Raw genomic sequence first — 22,201 nt, forward strand, 5'->3', positions numbered from 1 at the left:
AATATGCTGAATTTGAAAGATGATTAATAAACATTGATTTTTTTTTTTTTTTTTACTGTTTTTATACCCTTTTTAACTGCTTGTTTTTTTTTTAAACTGTTTACACCTGCGCTGTGGTTTACTATATGCATTTTATTTTATTATATTTTATTAACTTATTTGCAGTATAATATTTTGTTTTATGTGCTGTGTGTGATACATGCTGTGTGGATGCACTGTGGTCCAGAGGAACTTTGTTTCATTTTGTTGTATAAATGTACAGTCAGATGACAATAAACTAGAACTTGATTACTATTTTGACAGCCAGCTCACGTACATTATCTAGTTCTTAGGATTTATCAGCCCCTAGAATCAATAATTTTTTCAGACTCCTAAAACTAATACTAATTTCCTTCAGTTCCTTATTCTCCCTTTAGAACTCCCATATTTCTGGGTGGTATTTTCTGCTTCCTGCTATGAAAACATACACAAAATCTAATTAATTTACTTTCCATTTCTCTATTCTCCATTATAAATTCTCTTGGCTTCAGATAGAAGGGACATACATTTGTCCTGGCATCACGAATCTTCGCAGGTATTTTGTATTCAGCTTGCTTTCAATCAGTACTTTATACTCTTACATTACAATCACTTTAATTAATATTCATGTCACTCAACTAAAAATGGCCCATTACTCAAATCCATGGTGTGAGGTACACTTTTGAAGAAAATTAACTTAATACTCTTTGGGAAATGTCACTACTTTCATTCATAATAGAATCTGAAAACAAAAATAACCCTCAAGCCTGCCTTTCCTGCATATATTTCTATTTTCTGCATTTGTCTGTCATTGCAATCACTTTAAATATGTGATTTCAATCTTACTCACCCAGGATGATACTCCTAATCAACTGCCCTTCTCTCCCACTTTGCCATCCTCCTCTCCCATTGAAACGGATAGATCCCAATCCATTCCCAACTCTCTTCTCCCCCCTGCTTTTTAAGTCCTATTTCACCACTCTAACTACCCACTCACCTGAACTGCAGGACTCTAATCAACAGCCCCTCAACCTTTTCATCAAATACCAGCACCACACCTGTTCTTTAATAGATTATGAGGACACTCAGTCCTCATTTATTGTCATTTAGAAATGCATGCATGAAGAAATGATACAATGTTCTTCCAAAGTGATATCACAAAAAAAATACAGGACAAACCAAAGACTAACACTGACAAGACCACATAATTATAACATATAGTTACAGCAGTGCAAAGCAATACCATAATTTGATAAAGAACAGATCATGGGAACGGTAAAAAAAAAAGTCTCTAAGTTCCGATCAACTCCCGATAGTCCCCGATAGCAGGTGGCAGAAAGGAGAAACTCTCTCTGCCATAAACCTCCAGGCAACGACAACTGTCGATGCATTGGAAGCACCCGACCCCAGCCGACTCTGAGTCCGTCCGAAAACTTCAAGCCTCCGACCAGCCCTTTGACAGCGAACACCGAGCACCATCTCTGCTGAGCGCTTCGACCCCGTTCTGGCTGCCGAGCAACAAGCAAAGCTGAGAACTCGGGGCTTTCCCCTCCGGAGATTCAGGATCACACAGTAACAGCGGCAGTGAAAAAGGCATTTCAGAAGTTTCTCCAGATGTTCCTCCGTTCTCTCGCCGTTCTTCATCAAATCAGGATTGTGCACGGCACCCTACTTGACAGATTACAGATATCATTCACAGGAGTGGCCACGCAAGCTGCGTCACACCGCCATCTTCTCCTCCTCATTATCCAGAATTCGATTTTTATCAAATACTGTTCTCTCCTTCCCCCCCTCTGCTTTATAAAATTTGTTTCTGACCTTTCATCAAACTGGGAAAAGCTATCCACCTGAACAATATATGCCGCTTGATGTGCTAATGTTTCAAAGGTGTTTATTTCATTATTAACAGTTACCACAATGATCAAGCCTCTAAACTATTGCAGATAGTTTAACAATTTTCTTTGAAGATATAGATATAGAAACATAGAAATGGCATGCTTTTCGCTCAATGTCGTTGAAAATTTACATTTTGGCCATTTCCATTGTCTTTGTACCACCATTTATTGGACTATAAAAATTATTTACTCAAAAAGGTCAAGCGAGCAAAAATCATAGGGGTTGCTATTGTTAGGGGACCAGTCAGGTTTTCAGTCATAATTCCAGAACATTATACTGCTTTTCTTGTGCATCATCAAGCAGCTGCAGAAAATTCCAAAAGGGATATACGAACAGGCAAATGTTGTGATCTGTATTGGAAACCAGTGAGATTGCTACATACTAAAAGGGATTGTGGTTGTACAGGTGGATTTTGAGAAGTTAGGGAAGAGGCCAAGAAGCAAAACCTCAAGGGTAGTAAAGATCAGATTATTTAATTCCTTAAAGCACTGTATGCAAGAGCATTGTACGGCTAAATATGTAGCTGAAGAGGTGACGTGGAAGAGTGGGTATGGAATAGCAGCCTATTGAGATTAGTGCTGCTGAGAAAAGTTGTTCTGGAATGGTCAAAAATCCAATATGTCTAGACTTTAGAAACAACAGAGGTAGCATTAAAGTACTAGAACCATCTATAGATTGCCAACTAGTGAGGAGGAAATTATAAAGCTAATTTGCAAGGATATACAAAAGTCAGAGTATTGATAATGGGGGATTTCAACCAGCTGAATATAGTCATACGAATTAGAAGCAGGTAGAGGCCACTTGACACCTCAACAACCAATCCAAATCATGGCTAATCTGCATTTACAAATTTTAACAGTAAGAATTCTCATCACTCCACCCCAAACTTGCTATCAAGCATCTATCTGCCACTGCCTCAGATTTATTCAGGTTCTCCTCCCATCAACATTTGAGGAGATTTTCAGAAACAGAGTGCCCAAAACATTCTCATTTTTATCTTTAATGGCAATCCCACACTTTTAAAGCAATCCAGGTTCTATACTCTCAGGGGAAGTTTCTGCTCCACATCTATATTGTAAAAATTCCTTAGGATCTGACGTTTCTATCAAGACCCCTTGCACTATTCTAAGTTTTAATCAGTTACAAGTCTAGCCTGCCCAACCTTTATTCACAAGATTATCTGCCCATTCCACGTGGTAATGCACTCAACCTTCAATGAACAAGGTTCCTTCCTGAAATAAGGAGACTATTACTGCACATAGTACTCCAGATGTGTTTCTTCCTTATATAAATGAAGCATTACGTAAATGCTTTTGCATTCATTTCCCTCTCCAATAAATAATAATACTGTTAGCTTTCCCAGTTACTTGTCGTGTCTGCATGCTGCCTCTATTTCAGAGCTCTGTAATTGCTCACCATTTTGATATGCTTTATACTTTATAGTCACCAAACAATTGATACTAGAACGTACAATCATCATAGCGATATTTGATTCTGCGCTTCCTACTCCCTGGATTTTGCTTTGCTTTGTTTCTAATTTTTAAGTGGACAACACTATATTAATCACCCCCTGCATTAAACTTCATTTGCCAGACTTTCACCCAATCACTTTTCGTGAGATCTCTTAAAACTTATGGCCCTTTCACGAAGTTATTTCCCACCCATTCTCTGTACATTTGAGATAACAATAGCATGAAATAAATAAAGAATTGGAGGTCTCTCTGAAAATGATCAGGAACTTTGCTGTGACCAGGTGAACAGAATAAAAAAAAAAAACAAATTTAAGGATGGCTCAAAGTCTGCACTGAGGTTGGGGGTGGGGCATGAAGAAGAAAAGGCAGCCACTCTCCTGCTGCCCCCACCCCAAATCTTGGGCACCTCTGGCCTGCATTGATACAGTGAAAAAAAAAATTCTAGAATTGTAAACATCAATTCTCAATGCCCCCATCAGCTACCTCCTGTCCCCATTATGGAAGAAGCTGCACTTCTCATATTGAGTTCATCAGTCACCAAAGAACCCTCAAAACCACAGAGAAATCAAACCATTCTCATTTACTGGAATAAAGGAGGGAGGGAGGAGGAGATGGCGGCGCGACGCAGCGCGTGCAGCCATTCCAAATGAGTATCAATTATGTGTAACTAGGGGCCATGCACAATCCAAATTTGATGGAGACAGCCGTAAGAAGCGCAGAGGATCATCTGGAGTAACTTCTGAAATGCCTGTTTCACTGCCGCTGCTACTGTGCGATCGAGAATCTCCGGAGACGAAGGCCCCAAATCCTCGGCTTTGCATATCACCTGTTGCCAGGGCCAGGGTCGAAGCGCGCGGCGGAGATGGTGCTCGGTGTCAAATAGGTGGTTGGAGGCTCGGAGTTTTTCGGACGGACTCGGAGTCAGACTGTGGTCAGATGCTTCCAGGATGCTGCATCGGCAAGTTGGCGGCGCTGGAGGTTCACCGTCTGCGTGAGATGATGGGACTTTCGAGAGACCTTGAGACTTTTACTGTGCCATGGTCTGTTCTTATCAAATTACGGTATTGCTTTGCACTGTTGTAACTATATGTTATAATTAAGTGGTTTTTGTTCGTTTTTAAGTCGGTTTGTCATGTGTTTTTTGTGATATCATTCTGGAAGAACATTTTTTCATTTCTTAATGCATGCATTACTAAATGACAATAAATGTCCTCATAATCAAAATAAATGCATAAAAAAGCATAATTTTATCTCCTCATGACAGAGAAATGAAATCAAAGAATATAGTTGCCAAAGTAACATTAAGTATCAGTTAACCTGCAATAAAGAATTAAATTTGAAATCCAATGTTATCTATTGTTCCAAGCAAAGCCAACTAGTGCCCTTACTGACAAGATAGTGGGCTGTTGAAGTGTTGTGGAGGGGAAGAGAAAAGGAAATATTTTTAATTACATTGTATTGCTTATATTGTGATACACAGACCTTTGATGCTTTGAACATATTTTTGCCGGTAAGATAGCCAATCACAATGTAAATTGCTGCAGAATCATTTTATGTTCCATATTTAGCATTCTGCTGCATCTCAGATGCAGTCGACTACAAAACAATAGCTCGAATTGTTATTTAATATGATTGCAAAGTATAAGTAGGAAGCATAGGAAATACCAACTTACCTTTTCCCTCATCTGAAACTGGGTACTTCTAACTTGATTTGACGCAATTTTATGCTTCCTTAGTTTCCGGCGATAAGTGACAAATTTGGATTGTGCCATTGTTGGGATTTGTTCTTTGTGCCTGTTTTAAATTCACCTTTCCTCCTCCCCAAAAGGAGAAAGAGAGGAAGGAAAGAAGAAAGATTTTAAGCGGTATAGTTAATAAAATAACAAATTATTTCAGAAGGTGTGTTTTTTTTAAAAACAAACTTGATAAAACTAATTCCAGAATCAGTACAACAGAATGCCTTCTGGAGTCTAACTCTATTGTAGTTATTAATTGAATCAAGAAAGTACACAGCATGCAATGAAACTATTTGGCTATCAAATCTGCAACTACGTCTTTGAAAAGAAAACCAGCTCACTCTACTTTCCAGATCTGCCTCTCTTCCCATACCATTTCATTTTTTTCCCCACTTAATTCTTTACATACCTCAATGTTTAGTGATATTCTCAGGTGTGGCTCACATTTGGAATGTATCATGTTACAAAAATAATTTCCCTCAAACCATTTTCTGTTCATCTTAATGACTTTGATGTTCCTGAGAACTGCAAATTCTGCACTCAACTGTCAGCACTTTCCTCCTTAACTACTAGGAAACAGAAGAACCCAGACAAGCATAAATATGTAGAAATTCCAAAGTTGCTCACAGCTGAGTGCTCGCAACTCCTTCAGTGTTGAAAACTCATTATCTTCTGATGCTTCCCAACATTATGATGGGGAATCTCCCTACAGGTTCAGTAACTCCATTCATTTTAATGGCATGGAATAACAATTCATATGATTGAATTTAAGTAAAATTTTAACTGCGAACAATGTTCCTTTAGACAGATTGTTCCACCCAAACTGTAATACTAAAATAATTCATTCTAATATAAAACACGTTCCTCAGGAGCATATTCGGAAGGCACAGGATATATACATCCCGAAGAAGTAGTATTCTAAAGAAAAGATGACACAACTATGGCTATCAAGGGAAGTCAAAGGCAACATAAAAGCCAAAGAGAGGGCATATAATAGCGCAAAAATTAGTGGGAAGCTAGGGGATTGGGAAGCTTTTAAATACCAACAGAAGGCAACTAAAAAAGTCATTAAGGTGGTAGTGATGAAATTCAAAAGTAAGCTAACCAATAATATTAACAAGGATACCAAAAGTTTCTTCAGATACATAAAGTGTAAATGAAAGGCAAGAGAGGTTACTGGACTGCTGGTAAACAATGCTGGAGAGGTAGTAAAGGGGACAAGAAAATGGCGGAAGAACTGAATAAGTATTTTGCATCAGTCTTCACTGTAGAAGACGCTAGCGATATGGTGGAAGTTCCAGGTGTCAGGGGTCATGAAGTGTCTGAGAGAAGGTTCTTGGGAAGCTGAAAGGTCTGAAGGTAGATAAGTCACCTGGACCAGGTGGTGTATACTCCAGGGTTCTGAAAGAGGAGGCTGAAGAGATTATGGAGGCATTAATAATCTTTCAAAAATCAATAGACTCTGGAATAATTCCAGAAGACTGAAAAATTGCAAATGTCACTCCACTCTTCAAGAAGGGAGAGAGGCAGAAGAAAAGAAATTATAGACCTGTTGTCTGACCTCAGTGGTTGGGAAGATGTTGGGAGTCGATTGTTAAGGATGTGGTTTCAGGGTACTTGGAGGCACATGATAAAACAGGCCATAGTCAGCATGGTTTCCTCCAGGGAAAACCTGTTGGAATTCTTTGAGGAGATGACAAGCAGGATAGACAAGGGAGAGTCAGTCTATGCTGCATACTTGCATTTTCAGGTCTTTGACAAGGTGCCACAGATGAAGCTGCTCAACAAGCTTCGAGCCCATGGTATTACAGGAAAGATTCAAGCATGGATAAAGCAGTGGCTGATTGGCAGGTAGCAATGAGTGGGAATAAAGGGAGCTTCTTCTGGCTGGCTGCCAGTGACTAGTGGTGTTCCACAGGGGTCTGAGGAAATGAAAAGGGTTGACTAACTGGAGAGAAAATACAAAAATCTAAGGCGCCAAAAGATTTGGGAGTCCTTGTACAGGATTCCCTAAAGGTTAATTTGCAGGCTGAGTCTGTGGTGAAAAAGGCAAATGCAATGTTAGCATTCATTTCAAGAGGACTAGAATATAAAAGGATGTAATGCAGGGACTTTGTAAAGCACTAGTGAGGCCGCATCTGGAGTACTGTGCACATCATCTTGGGCTCATGTGCTGAAACTGGAGAGGGTTCAAAGGAGGTTCAAGAAAATGATTCCAGGATTAAAGAGTTCGTCATATGAAAAGCATTTGATGGCTCTGGGTCTGTATTCACTGCAAATTAGAAGAATGAGAGGTGATCTAATTGAAACCTAACGAATGGTGAAAAGCCATGACAGAGTGGATATGGAAAAGATGTTTCCTCTGTTGGGAGTGTCTACAATCAGAGGATACAGCCTCAACACAAAGGAGTGTCCTTTTAGAACTTAGGTGAGGAGGAATTTCTTTAGGCAGAGGGTAGTGAATCTGTGGAATTCTTTGCCATAGGCAGCTATGAAAGCCAAGTTTTATGTATATTTAAGGCAGAGATTGATTGATTCTTGATTAATCAGGGCATGAAGGGATTCAGGGCGGAAGGCAGGAGATTGGGGCTGAGAGGAAAAATGGATCAGCCATGATGAATTGGCAGAGCAGACTTGATGGGCCAAATGGCCTAATTCAGCTCCTACTGTATATCTCGCGGTCTTATATAACAGTACCCTGGAAACTTTAAATCACTATCAATTTCCGATTTAACTACGCTGATGGTTAAGTCACAAGCATTCAATTTCCCACAATATACTTAAAATGGGTACACAATTGTAGTAAATTGATCAGAGCATGAAAACCCTCCAGAGTTGCATGCCAGCACATTCATTATGATCTGATATTAATAATAACATGCCTTGTACATTATTTTTTGAAGAATCATTCAAGATATCAGCTCAAAAGTTGTTCAGTTCATTAAAAACTGTTCAAGAAAAACTTGTGTATATACATATAAATAAACATGTACCTGGTAACATGAGGAAAATGGTTTTCTTTCTCTTCCACAAATATACTGTCTTCTTGACTTTCGCCTTCTATGGAAGTAGTGCTACGATCCTTATTACGCAAAACCCTTCTCTTTCGGAGGAGATAACTTTTCCCCTTTTGGCTTTCAGTGTTTTGTTGCTTTTTAACATTTTTTCTCAGCACTTTGCCTTTTGAAAAGCTACGCAATACTCCCCCTCGCAGTCTGAAAAGATTTAGAATAAGATTTTTTTTTCAAATTTTTTATTTTTTTTTAAATAAAGAGAGCACAGTATAAAGGAGGTTTGTGCAGTTCATAACAAATGTATCAAATGTACAATTCACATCTATGAAAGAGATACACCCATAGTACAGTCACGCTTTGGTTGCCTCCCTGCCCCGACCACCCCTCCTAATCCCCATCTCTAAGCCAGCATTGCATTAACAAAACGGGTTAAACAGAACCTTTGTCCCCACGGAGCTGCATTGGTAGAGAGAAGGTGTATTTTCCCAATACATAGACTGTTGTATGTTTATAAGTCCGGATTCGTAGAATTTTACCGGGAAATGCTGGAAGTCAGGGATTTATGTGCAGAGGAAAGAAAAAAAGGATGGACCTTAAGATTGGCTGAGAATTCTGAAAATATTCAAGAAAGGGTCCCCACACCTTTTGAAACTTCATGTCTGAGTTGAGAATTGAATAATGGATCTTCTCAAGGTGTAGACTGGACATGATATCCCTGAGCCACTGAGCATGGGTGCGCAGGGCAGCATCCCTCCACCTGAGCAAGTCCGCGCACCTGGTCAAAAGAGAGGCAAAAGACAATGTGCGACGTTTGGTCGGACTTAGGTGCGTGGCCCCCCCCCCCCCCAGAGGTGCCGAAAAGAGCAATTAAGGGGTTAGGTTCCAAACTATAATTAAGTATTTGGGATAGAGTTTAGAAAACATCTTTCCAGTATTTTTCCAAGCTAGGGCAGGTCCGGTACATGTGAATAAGGGAAGCCTCACCCCTTTTGCATTTGTCGCAGCAGGGATTAACATCTGGGTAAATGCGAGATAATTTAGTTTTAGACATACGGGCCCTGTGTACGACCTTGAACTGTAACAAGCAGTGGCGGGCACATAAAGAGGTTGAGTGAACTAACTTAAGAACGGAATCCCAAAATTGTCCGACAGTGAGAAATTTAATTTTGTCAAGGGGGGCTCGCCTCAAGACCGCTAGCTTGTTGCAAATAGTAGATATTAGACCTTTGCACAATGGATTCATGCAGAGAAACATATCAGCGACATTTGTGTTGGGTGCCTCAGGGAAGTTTGATATCAAAGGGCTGATAAGATGTCCAATTTGCAAATATCTGAAGAAATGAGTGTTGGGTAGGTTAAACTTTGCAGACAGTTGTTTAAATGATGCAAAGCAGTTGGCTATACAAAGATCTTTAAAGCACCTGATGCCCTTTCTATACCAGTCTTGAAATGTTGAATCATATATAGAAGGCTGGAAGAGATGATTACGTAGAATAGGATTTGAAAGAGAGAAGCCATGGAGACCACAATGCTTTCTGAACTGAGCCCATACTCTCAGGGTGTGCCTGATAACAGGAATAACAACTGGCTTAGGTGTAAGAAAAGGGAGTGCGGATCCAAGAAGTGCGGAGATGGAGACATTCTTAATAGAGTTCAGCTCCATTGTCACGCATATTGGGCAGTCAGATTGGTTGTGAAAATGAGACCAAAAGATGAGACCAAACGATGAGACCACGTATGTTAGCTGCCCACATCAAAGATGCTGGTGAACGCAGCAGCAACTTTGATGTGTGTTGCTTGAATTTCCAGCATCTGCAGAATTCCTGATGTTAGCTGCTTAAGCAGAAATTGGGAAAAGCCGTGCCCCCAATACTTCTGGATTTTTGAAGATGGACTTTATTCAGTTGGTGACGCTTGCCCTTCCATAACTAGGATGATATGACTGAGGCTAGCGAGTCAAAGAAGGCTTTAGGAATGAAAGTTGGTATGGATTGAAAAAGGTATGAGAATTTAGGAAGGATGTTCATTTTGACAACATTAATTCAGCCCATCAGGGACATGGACAGGGGTAACCACTGTGCTAGGCTCTGTTTTGTATGATTTAACAAATTAATGAAATTTTCTCCAAAAAGACACTTGTTTCCTTGTCACTGTGATGCCAAGGTAAGTAAATTGGTCATTCACTACCTTAAAAATGAGGTTATGGAACTCTGACAATTGTGCTTCTCCATTTATTGGAAAAAGTTCGCTCGTGTAAATTAAGTTTGTACCCTGAAAACTGGCTAATTTTGTTAAGGACTGAGAACGTGGGGGGGTGGGGGGTAAGGAGGTGATCGGGTTTGATATAAAAAGTAAAAGATTGTCAGCATAAAGGGAGACTTTGTGCTCAACTCCCTCCCTCCAAATCCCCAACAGATCCGCACAACTACGGAATGCAATCACCAGTGGCTCTATGGCCAGATCGAAAAGTAAAGGGCTTAAAGGGCACCCTTGGCGGGTTCCACGTTTGAGGTTGAAATTGCTGAGAGTTGGTCAAAACAGAGGCGGTGGGACACGAATATAACATAGTCATAGTCATACTCATTTACACTGTCATAGCCAGATTACAAATCCAGCACCCACGTGCCCTCATTACCATCTCGGGTGACTTCAACCATGTTACCATGGCTAGAACACTGCCCAACTTCACACAGTATGTGAGCTGTACAACCAGAGGGGAGAGGACTCTGGATTTGATGTACGCTAACGTTAAGGATGCATACAGCTCCTCTCCCCTCCCCCCACTGGGAAGGTCAGATCACAACCTGGAGCATCTAAAACCCTGCTACATGCCCCGGTGAAGAGTAAACCTGCAACCTCGAGGACAGTGAGAAAATGGTCAAAGGAGGCTTATGAGGCGCTCCAGGGTTGTTTTGAGGTGACAGACTGGCAGGCATTCTGTGAGCCACATGGAGAGGATATTGATGGGCTCACAGAATGCATCATGGATTACATCAACTTCTGTGTGGACTGCAATGTTCCGACAAGAACTGTCCTTTGTTATTCAAATAACAAGCCATGGGTAACAAAGGACGTTAAGGACATCCTGAACGCTAAAAAGAGGGCATTTAGAGATGGAAATAGGGAGGAGCTGAGGGTAATACAGAGAGACCTGAAAGCCAGGATCAGGGATGCTAAAGACAAGTACAGGGGGAAGCTTGAGTGGAAACTCCGGCAGAACAACATGAGAGAGGTCTAGAGGGGGATGAGGACCATCACTGGGTTCTGGCAAACTAGCAACAGAGGAGCTGAAAGCAGTGTGGACAGGGCCAACGAACTTAACCTGTTCTTTAACAGATTTGACATTGTGGCCCCTGCTCATCCCCCACGAGCCATCTGTTGTCGGTCTCCAACAAACACATATTCCACTCTCCCCTCCTACCCCTCCTCACAGTCCCCCACACTCTCTCATGACTATACCCCTTCCCCACACGAAACCACCACGGTGGGCTTCACAGCTGAACAGGTGAGAAGACAGCTGAAACGTCTCAACCCAAGCAAGGCTGCAGGACCGGATGGTGTCAGTAGCAGGGTGCTCAAAGCCTGTGCCCCTCAGCTATGTGGAGTACGCCATGTATTCAACCTGAGCCTGAGGCTCCGGAGGGTTCCTGTGCTGTGGAAGATGTCCTGCCTCATCCCTGTGCAGAAGACGCCGTGCCCCGGCAGCCTCCATGACTACAGACCAGTGGCATTGACCTCCCACATCATGAAGACCCTGGACAGACTTGTTCTGGAGCTGCTCCAGCCTATGGTCAGGCAACACTTAGATCCCCTCCAGTTCACCTACCAGCCTCAACTAGGAGTTGAGGATGTCATCGTCTACCTGCTGAACCGTGTCTACGCCCACCTGGACAAGCCAGCGAGCACTGTGAGGGTCATGTTTTTTGACTTCTCCAATGCGTTCAACACCATCCGCCCTGCTCTGCTGGGGGAGAAGCTGACAGCGATGCAGGTGGATGCTTTCCTGGTGTCATGGATTCTTGATTACCTGACTGGCAGACCACAGTACGTGTGCTTGCAACAGTGTGTGTCCGACAATGTGATCAGCAGCACTGGGGCTCCACAGGGGACTGTCTTGTCTCCCTTTCTCTTCACCATTTACACATCGGACTTCAACTGCTGCACAGAGTCTTGTCATCTTCAGAAGTTTTCAGATGACTCTGCCATAGTTGGATGCATCAGCAAGGGAGATGAGGCTGAGTACAGGGCTACGGTAGGAAACTTTGTCACATGGTGTGAGCAGAATTATCTGCAGCTTAATGTGAAAAAGACTAAGGAGCTGGTGGTAGACCTGAGGAGAGCTAAGGTATCGGTGACCCCTGTTTCCATCCAGGGGGTCAGTGTGGACATGGTGGAGGATTACAAATACCTGGGGATACGAATTGACAATAAACTGGACTGGTCAAAGAACACTGAGGCTGTCTACAAGAAGGGACAGAGTCGTCTCTATTTCCTGAGGAGACTGAGGTCCTTTAACATCTGCCAGACGATGCTGAGGATGTTCTACGAGTCTGTGGTGGACAGTGCTATCATGTTTGCTGTTGTGTGCTGGGGAAGCAGGCTGAGGGTAGCAGACACCAACAGAGTCAACAAACTCATTCAGAAGGCCGGTGATATTGTGGAGATGGAACTGGACCCTCTCATGGTGGTGTCTGGAAAGAGGATGCTGTCTAAGTTGCATGCCATCTTGGTCAATGTCTCCCATCCACTACATAATGTACTGGGTGGACACAGGAGTACATTCAGGCAGACTCATTCCACCGAGATGCAACACAGAGCGTCATAGGAAGTCATTCCTGCTTGTGGCCATCAAACTTTACAACTCCTCCCTTGGTGGGTCAGACACCCTGAGCCAATAGGCTGGTCCTGGACTTACTTCATAATTTACTGGCATAATTTACATATTACTATTTAACTATTTATGGTTCTATTACTATTTATTATTTATGGTGCAACTGTAACAAAAACCAATTCCCCCCAGGATCAATAAAGTATGACTATGACTATGAATTTATTGATCCCAGAAGAAATTGGTTTTCGTTACAGCTGCACCATAAATAATTAAATAGTAATATGTAAATTATGCCAGGAAATAAGTCCAGGACCAGCATATTGGCTCAGGGTGTCTGACCCTCCAAGGGAGGAGTTGTAAAGTTCGATGGTCACAGGCAGGAATGACCTCCTATGACGCTCAGTGCTGCATCTCGGTGGAATGAGTCTCTGGTTGAATGTACTTCTGTGCCCAACCAGTACATTATAGAAACATAGAAACATAGAAAATAGGTGCAGGAGTAGGCCATTCGGCCCTTCGAGCCTGCACCGCCATTTATTATGATCATGGCTGATCATCCAACTCAGAACCCCGCCCCAGCCTTCCCTCCATACCCCCTGACCCCCGTAGCCACAAGGGCCATATCTAACTCCCTCTTAAATATAGCCAATGAACTGGCCTCAACTGTTTCCTGTGGCAGAGAATTCCACAGATTCACCACTCTCTGTGTGAAGAAGTTTTTCCTAATCTCGGTCCTAAAAGGCTTCCCCTCTATCCTCAAACTGTGACCCCTCGTTCTGGACTTCCCCAACATCGGGAACAATCTTCCTGCATCTAGCCTGTCCAATCCCTTTAGGATCTTATACGTTTCAATCAGATCCCCCCTCAATCTTCTAAATTCCAACGAGTACAAGCCCAGTTCATCCAGTCTTTCTTCATATGAAAGTCCTGCCATCCCAGGAATCAATCTGGTGAACCTTCTCTGTACTCCCTCTATGGCAAGGATGTCTTTCCTCAGATTAGGGGACCAAAACTGCACACAATACTCCAGGTGTGGTCTCACCAAGGCCTTGTACAACTGCAGTAGTACCTCCCTGCTCCTGTACTCAAATCTTCTCGCTATAAATGCCAGCATACCATTCGCCTTTTTCACCGCCTGCTGTACCTGCATGCCCACTTTCAATGACTGGTGTATAATGACACCCAGGTCTCGTTGCACCTCCCCTTTTCCTAATCGGCCACCATTCAGATAATAATCTGTTTTCCTATTTTTGCCACCAAAGTGGATAACTTCACATTTATCCACATTAAATTGCATCTGCCATGAATTTGCCCACTCACCCAACCTATCCAAGTCACCCTGCATCCTCTTAGCATCCTCCTCACAGCTAACACTGCCACCCAGCTTCGTGTCATCCGCAAACTTGGAGATGCTGCATTTAATTCCCTCATCCAAGTCATTAATATATATTGTAAACAACTGGGGTCCCAGCACTGAGCCTTGCGGTACCCCACTAGTCACCGCCTGCCATTCTGAAAAGGTCCCGTTTATTCCCACTCTTTGCTTCCTGCCTGCTAACCAACTCTCCACCCACACCAATACCTTACCCCCAATACCGTGTGCTTTAAGTTTGCACACTAATCTCCTGTGTGGGACCTTGTCAAAAGCCTTCTGAAAATCCAAATATACCACATCCACTGGTTCTCCCCTATCCACTCTACTAGTTACATCCTCAAAAAATTCTATGAGATTCGTCAGACATGATTTTCCTTTCACAAATCCATGCTGACTTTGTCCGATCATTTCACCGCTTTCCAAATGTGCTGTTATCACATCCTTGATAACTGACTCCAGCAGTTTCCCCACCACCGACGTTAGGCTAACCGGTCTATAATTCCCCGGTTTCTCTCTCCCTCCTTTTTTAAAAAGTGGAGTTACATTAGCCATCCTCCAATCCTCAGGAACTAGTCCAGAATCTAACGAGTTTGGAAAAATTATCACTAATACATCCACAATTTCTTGGGCTACTTCCTTAAGCACCCTGGGATGCAGACCATCTGGCCCTGGGGATTTATCTGCCTTCAATCCCTTCAATTTACCTAACACCACTTCCCTACTAACATGTATTTCGCTCAGTTCCTCCATATCACTGGACCCTCTGTCCCCTACTATTTCTGGAAGATTATTTATGTCCTCCTTAGTGAAGACAGAACCAAAGTAATTATTCAATTGGTCTGCCATGTCCTTGCTCCCCATAATCAATTCACCTGTTTCTGTCTGCAGGGGACCTACATTTATCTTTACCAGTCTTTTCCTTTTTACATACCTATAAAAGCTTTTACAGTCTGTTTTTATGTTGCCTGCCAGTTTTCTCTCATAATCTTTTTTCCCCTTCCTAATTAAGCCCTTTGTCCTCCTCTGCTGAACTCTGAATTTCTCCCAGTCCTCAGGTGAGCCACTTTCTCTGGCTAATTTGTATGCTTCTTCTTTGGAATTGATACTATCCCTAATTTCTCTTGTCAGCCACGGGTGCACTACCTTCCTTGATTTATTCTTTTGCCAAACTGGGATGAACATTTGTTGCAGTTCATCCATGCAACCTTTAAATGCTTGCCATTGCATATCCACCGTCAATCCTTTAAGTGTCATTTGCCAGTCTATCTTAGCTAATTCACGTCTCATACCTTCAAAGTTACCCCTCTTTAAGTTCAGAACCTTTGTTTCTGAATTAACTATGTCACTCTCCATCTTAATGAAGAATTCCACCATATTATGGTCACTCTTACCCAAGGGGCCTCTCACGACAAGATTGCTAATTAACCCTTCCTCATTGCTCAAAATCCAGTCCAGAATAGCCTGCTCTCTAGTCGGTTCCTCGACATGTTGGTTCAAAAAACCATCCCGCATACATTCCAAGAAATCCTCTTCCTCAGCACCTTTACCAATTTGGTTCACTCAATCTACATGTAGATTGAAGTCACCCATTATAACTGCTGTTCCTTTATTGCACACATTTCTAATTTCCTGTTTAATACCATCTCCGACCTCACTACTACTGTTAGGTGGCCTGTACACAACTCCCACCAGCGCCTTCTGCCCCTTAGTGTTACGCAGCTCTACCCATATCGATTCCACATCTTCCCGGCTTATGTCCTTCCTTTCTATTGCATTAATCTCTTCTTTAACCAGCAACACCACCCCACCTCCCCTTCCTTCATGTCTATCCCTCCTAAATATTGAATATCCCTGAACGTTGAGCTCCCATCCCTGGTCACCCTGGAGCCATGTCTCTGTGATCCCAACTATATCATAATCATTAATAACAATCTGCACTTTCAATTCATCCACCTTATTACGAATGCTCCTTGCATTGACACACAAAGCCTTCAGGCGCTCTTTTACAACTCTCTTAGCCCTTATACAATTATGCTGAAAAGTGGCCCTTTTTAATGCTTGCCCTGGATTTGTCGGCCTGCCACTTTTACTTTTCTCCATAGTACTTTTTGTTTCTACCCTCACTTTACACCCCTCTGCCTCTCTGCACTGGTTCCCATTCCCCTGTAGTGAACTAACCTCCTCACGCCTAGCCTCTTTAATTTGATTCCCACCCCCCAACCATTTTAGTTTAAAGTCACCTCAGTAGCCCCCGCTAATCTCCCTGCCAGGATATTGGTCCCCCTAGGATTCAAGTGCAACCCGTCCTTTTTGTACAGGTCATGCCGGCGCCAAAAGAGGTCCCAATGATCCAAAAACTTGAATCCCTGCCCCCTGCTCCAATCCCTCAGCCACGCATTTATCCTCCACCTCATCGCATTCCTACTCACTGTCGTGTGGCACAGTATGTAGTGGATGGGAGACATTGTCCAAGATAGCATGCAAATTGGACAGCATCCTCTTTTCAGACACCACCGTGAGAGAGTCCAGTTCCATCCCCACAACATCACTGGCCTTACGAATGAGTCTGTTGATTCTATTGGTGTCTGCTACCCTCAGCCTGCTGCCCCAGCACACAACAGCAAACAGGATCGTACTGGCCACTACAGACTCGTAGAACATCCTCAGCATCGTCCGGCAGATGTTAAAGGACTTCAGTCTCCTCAGGAAATAGAGGAGACTGAGGTCCTTTAACATCTGTCGGACGATGCTGAGGATGTTCTACGAGTTTAATCCACGTGATAAAACTTGGTCTAAAAATCAAATTTTTCTAAAACAGCAAACACAGTCGAACGCTTTCTCTGCGTCTAAGGAGATGACACATTCAGGGATCCCAGCTGAAGGTGAATATAAAATATTTAATAGACGGCGTATGTTAAAAAAGTGGAGGCTGTTTTTGACAAAACTGGTTTGGTCTTCAGAAATAATTGAGGGTAGGATGTTCTCCAGTCTACGGGCCAAAACTTTAGCTAAGATTTTGACATCGACATTTAACAGAGCGATTGGCCTGTATGAGGAGCACTCTGTTGGATCTTTGCCTCTCTTTGCTAGAAGAATGATGCATGCCTCATTAAATGATGCTGGCAGTTTACCTTGCTTAAACGAACCAGATAGAACCAAGGCTAGTTGAGGTAAGAGCAGTGACGAAAATGATTTAAATTCTACAGGGAACCCATCGGGTCCTGGAGATTTACCAGTCTGCTGTAATGAGATGGCTGAGGATATTTCCTCTCATGACATTGGCTCATTCAGTCTCATTTTGAGATCAGGAGAAAGTGTGGGATATTTAAGCTGTTTAAAAAATTTTCGACCGAAATGTTATCATTTGGGGATTCAGAAGTGTAAAGTCGGGAGTAAAAATTCCTGAATGTGTCGTTGATTTCCAAATGATTCGAGGTGAGGCTTCCATTTTCCATTCGAATTTTTGTAATGTGTTGTTTGGCTTTGAGGCCCCTTAATTGGTTGGCTAAAAATTTACCAGATTTGACACTATGGATATAGAACCGGCTCTTGCTCTTCAAAAGTAGGCGTTCAATTGGGTGAGTGGAAATAAGGTCAAATTTAGTTTGAAGTTCCATTCATTTTTTGTACATCTCCGGATTTTTAATTTGAGCATATTGTTGGTCTATTTCTTTAATTTGATTGGCCATATCTAGTCATTTTTTATGGGTCTTTCTTTTCATGTTCGCAGTGTAGGAAATTATTTGACCCCTGAGGTATGCTTACAAAGCATCCCAAACAACCAGGCTTGAGGTTTCAGGTGACGTATTGGTATTAAGGAAAAAGATTATCTGGTCCTCCATAAATTTTACAAACTCATTATCTGACAGTAAGGTTGAATTAAAACGCGAATGCTTGTTTATTTGAGAAAGGCCAGGAAGAATTATAGACAGAACAGCCGGTACATGGTCTGATATCACTATACTCTGATAAACACAGGAACGGACCGATGGAATCAGCTGGTAATCAATTAGAAAGTAGTCAATTCTAGAAAAGGTGTGATGGACGTGTGAGAAGAAAGAACATTCTCTCTTATTTGGTGGAGAAAGCACTAATCAGAGATGCCATAGTTAGAGAGGAAGGACTGAATTAATGAGGCGATTTGCTTAGTACTCTGGGAATAGGAGACGATCAATCCAGCACTGGATCTGACCAACAGTTGAAGTCTCCACCCAGTATGAGAGAGTATGAACTCAGATCAGACAGCGCAGAATAAAAATGTTCAACTCTACCAATGTATTATATAATTTCCCTGAGATAATGACAAAACAGCTGTTTGTATCTTATGTTGTATTGTGGAGCTCAAAAGGAATGTTTTGATTTATGAGAATTGAGAACCACCCCCCCCCCCCCCGCTTTAGCCTGAAAAGTGGAGTGGAAGTGCTGCCCCGCCCATCGTGACATAAGACAGGAATTGTCAGAATTGCGCATGTGTTTCTTGTAGAAATGCAATTGCTGTATTAAACATGCAAACACGAGGAAATCTGCAGATGCTGGGAATTCAAGCAACACACATAAAAATTGCTGGTGAACGCAGCAGGCCAGGCAGCATCTCTAGAAAGAGGTACAGTCGACGTTTCGGGCTGAGACCCTTCGTCAGGATTATTATTAAACTGTTCGAGATGTGAGAACACCTTCCTCCTTTTAACAGGGTGATTCAGCCCCTTGACATTCCAGCTTACAACATTTAATGGACTAACCATTCTCCTTTAAAAGAGATAGGCATAAGTGGTATCAAGATTTCTGGTATCAGCTCTGAGGCAAAAATGTAAAACAAAGAAACAGGGCAGAAATAAATCCTGTATAACAAGGACTTCTAAGGGTTCTTAAAACAGTACCGGCATTGGAGTACCCTCCCCCTACCCCCACTCAACCCACAACAAGACACCTGCCAGGGAGCATAGCAGCAAGCTCTTAAAACAGAAATCATCCAACAGTACAACTTCCTGTCACTCGTAGCGTCATCTTTAACTCCATTATTGATATTTAAAGGAAACAGTAAGCATTCAACACTCCTAAACTGACATTGTGCTGAGTGAGAGACAAAACAATTCCCCCAAAGTTTATTAAACATGGCTCTGAAAAATGAACCATAAAACAGAAATATAAGCTGATGGAACATAGACCATTACAGCACAGAAACAGACCTTTTGGCCCTTCTTGGCTGTGCTGAACCATTTTTCTGCCTAGTCCCACTGACCCATACGTGGACCATATCTCTCCATACATCTCTCATCCATGTACCTGCCCAAGTTTTTCTTAAATGTTAAAAGTGAGCCCGCATTTACCACTTCATCTGGCAATTACAATTGTGTCATTACTTTTATTACATGCCTTTTCCAGCTCCCTTTGCAATCTCAACCCCTCATCTTGGCTACTATTTGGAGGCCTGTACATGATTCACAATGTTTTTTTTTACCCATGCAATTTCTAAACTCCACCCACAAACGTTCAATATTCTTCGATGTTAAGCTCTCAACCATACCCTTCTTTCAGCCATGACTCAGTGATGCCCAAAGGTACCGACCAATCTCTAATTGCACGAATTTGTTTACAACCCCCCTGCACAACCAGATTATACTGCAGTAATTTAAAAAATAAGCCAAATAGCATTAAAATGTTATACCAGCCATACATGGTAAAGATGTCCTCCAGTTTGATCAAGAGATGAACTAAAAAGAAGCTTCTTCATGAGAGGTATAAAAGCAGAGAGATTTAAGGATCAATTCTAAGATTTGGGATCTGAGCAGTCAGAAATACAGCTACCAATGGGAGAGAAATTAAATTAAGAGTTATGAGGACAAAATTGGTGAATCAGAGTTAAGTCAAGGGTTTATAAAGCTTAAAGAGAGTATGACATTTGGGAAGGGAACAGCCAAAAGCATTTTTTTGGAAAAAAGCTTTGGTTGACCAGAAGCTAGCATAGATCTGCAAGCAAAAGGATCCAGATTTGGATTTGGGCAGCAGAATTTTGGGTGACCTCAAATTTACAGCGAATAGAATGAGGAACTCTGGTGAGAAGTGCATTAAAGGTTTACCTAACACCAACACTTGTCACTCTCTTCTACATTGACAAAACTTGGTGCTTTTTTTTTGAAAGAATTCTTAACCTGCTTCATGTTCCCTTCCTCGAATTTCCATAGCTCCTCAGTAACATCAAAAAAAGGGGCTTAGGAAATTTTGAGAAAGGTTCAAGACAAAGTGTAAGTTTACACCTTCAAGATGTACCACGTAGTACATCTCTAATGCATCGTTGTACTAAACATTATTAAGTTACCACCTTCAATTAAGAATACTCTACATGTTAATCTACTTATGCAAATAGCAAACTAAAGAAACATAAAGGAAACCACACAAATGTTGAGTTTGGAATGTTGCTACTTGATAGAGCTGGGTGAACCTTGGTTGTGCCAGAGATTTGAACATTGCAATATACAACAAAGGAACAACAGGAAACAGATGGAGAGTGTGGATCAGCCCACAGACACTAGGAGAAAAAAGGGGGGAAATCTCAAGACCATCCTAGACCAGGCATCTTTATACTTACATGATGGCAGGGGAAAGAATTCAGACAAAGTGATAGACTTCACCTTCAAGGGAAAAAATAATATCCATCAGTAGAGAGATGGAGATTAAAGATGTGAGGTTCTTTCATTCAGGCCATTTGCAAGGTGCAAGCAGGTAACGATCCCACAGATGTAGTGACAGCTTAGTTCTCTTCCTTGCAGGTTAATTACATGGAGAGAAACAGAGAGCTCACTGCAGACATTATAGGAAACACCATCCACAGAATGCCCACTCAAGTTACCCATCAAACAAATGCAGTATATACAAATGTAGTATATTGCATGGTCACATATGAAATTCATATCCAGTAAAGATGATAGCTCCTGCATAGCTCAGACACAAGGAAACAGTTCCACTGGAGAACCATGCATGCGGCAGAAACACATACAATAATCAGGTTGAAATGAGAAAGCTTAAAGGAACATATTCTGTCTCCATGGAGTATAAGCAATGGGCCACTTTGTTGATTGAGTATAATAATATAACAACAGTCTGTAATATCCAAGATATGTCAACTATTTTCTACTGAGATGGAGCAACGCAATGGTAAGCACGTAAGTATCATGAAGGCAACGTATTCCTGGGCCAGAAGATATCTTAAGCAGATGGAGGAATAGACACAGAAGAACTCATCCAGCAGCGCAGAATCTGTGGGAGGAAAGGAATTTACATCATTGAAACCATGCATCAGGTCACCGAATACAGAGGAGAGATGTCCATGATAAGAGGAGTAGGCAAAAAGGCGGGTCATATCAAGGAGACAATTCCTTTCCTCACAAAAATGTGCTTTGACTCAACAAGTTCTTCCAACAAACACAAAATGCTGGAGGAACTCAGCAGGCCAGGCAGCACTTATAGAAAAAAGCAGTTGAATTTTTGGGCTGAGACCCTTTGGCAGGACTTGGTCCAAAACTTTGACTGTACTTTTTTTCCCATAGATGCTGCTGGCCTGCTGAGTTCCTCCATTATTTTATATTTGTTGCTTGGATTTCCAGCACCTGCAGATCTTTTCTTCTAAATTCTTCCAACAGATTCCAGCATCTGTAGTCTCTTGTGTCTCCAGAAGTACAACAGAACTGGAGAGAACAAGCTAGTCAGAAAATTGGAGGACAAGTCTGTAATTCAGCTGATCATGAGAGAGTCAGTTCATAAATTTTAAATACAACAAAAAAATTACAAACAATGTGGGAGATTACAGATTCAGCACATGGTTGACCCCAGGGAAAGTGATATAGAGATAATAGCCTAATCCT

The 22,201-nt window shown here is 41.9% G+C and overlaps 1 protein-coding gene across 1 annotated transcript in view; it reads right to left on the bottom strand.

Moving 5' to 3' along the window:
* Positions 1 to 22,201, bottom strand: part of haspin (histone H3 associated protein kinase) — a 79,633-nt gene that overhangs the window by 53,060 nt on the left and 4,372 nt on the right. Inside the window, exons 2-3 of the mRNA XM_072254396.1 lie at positions 8,116 to 8,337; positions 5,060 to 5,180 (exon numbers count right to left, since the gene is read on the bottom strand). Of these exons, the coding sequence (XP_072110497.1) occupies positions 5,060 to 5,180; positions 8,116 to 8,337 (343 nt within the window). The remainder of the gene's footprint in view (positions 1 to 5,059; positions 5,181 to 8,115; positions 8,338 to 22,201) is intronic.

This window comes from Mobula birostris, chromosome 3, assembly GCF_030028105.1.
Source record: "Mobula birostris isolate sMobBir1 chromosome 3, sMobBir1.hap1, whole genome shotgun sequence".
In the NCBI taxonomy this organism is placed as follows: domain Eukaryota; kingdom Metazoa; phylum Chordata; class Chondrichthyes; order Myliobatiformes; family Myliobatidae; genus Mobula; species Mobula birostris.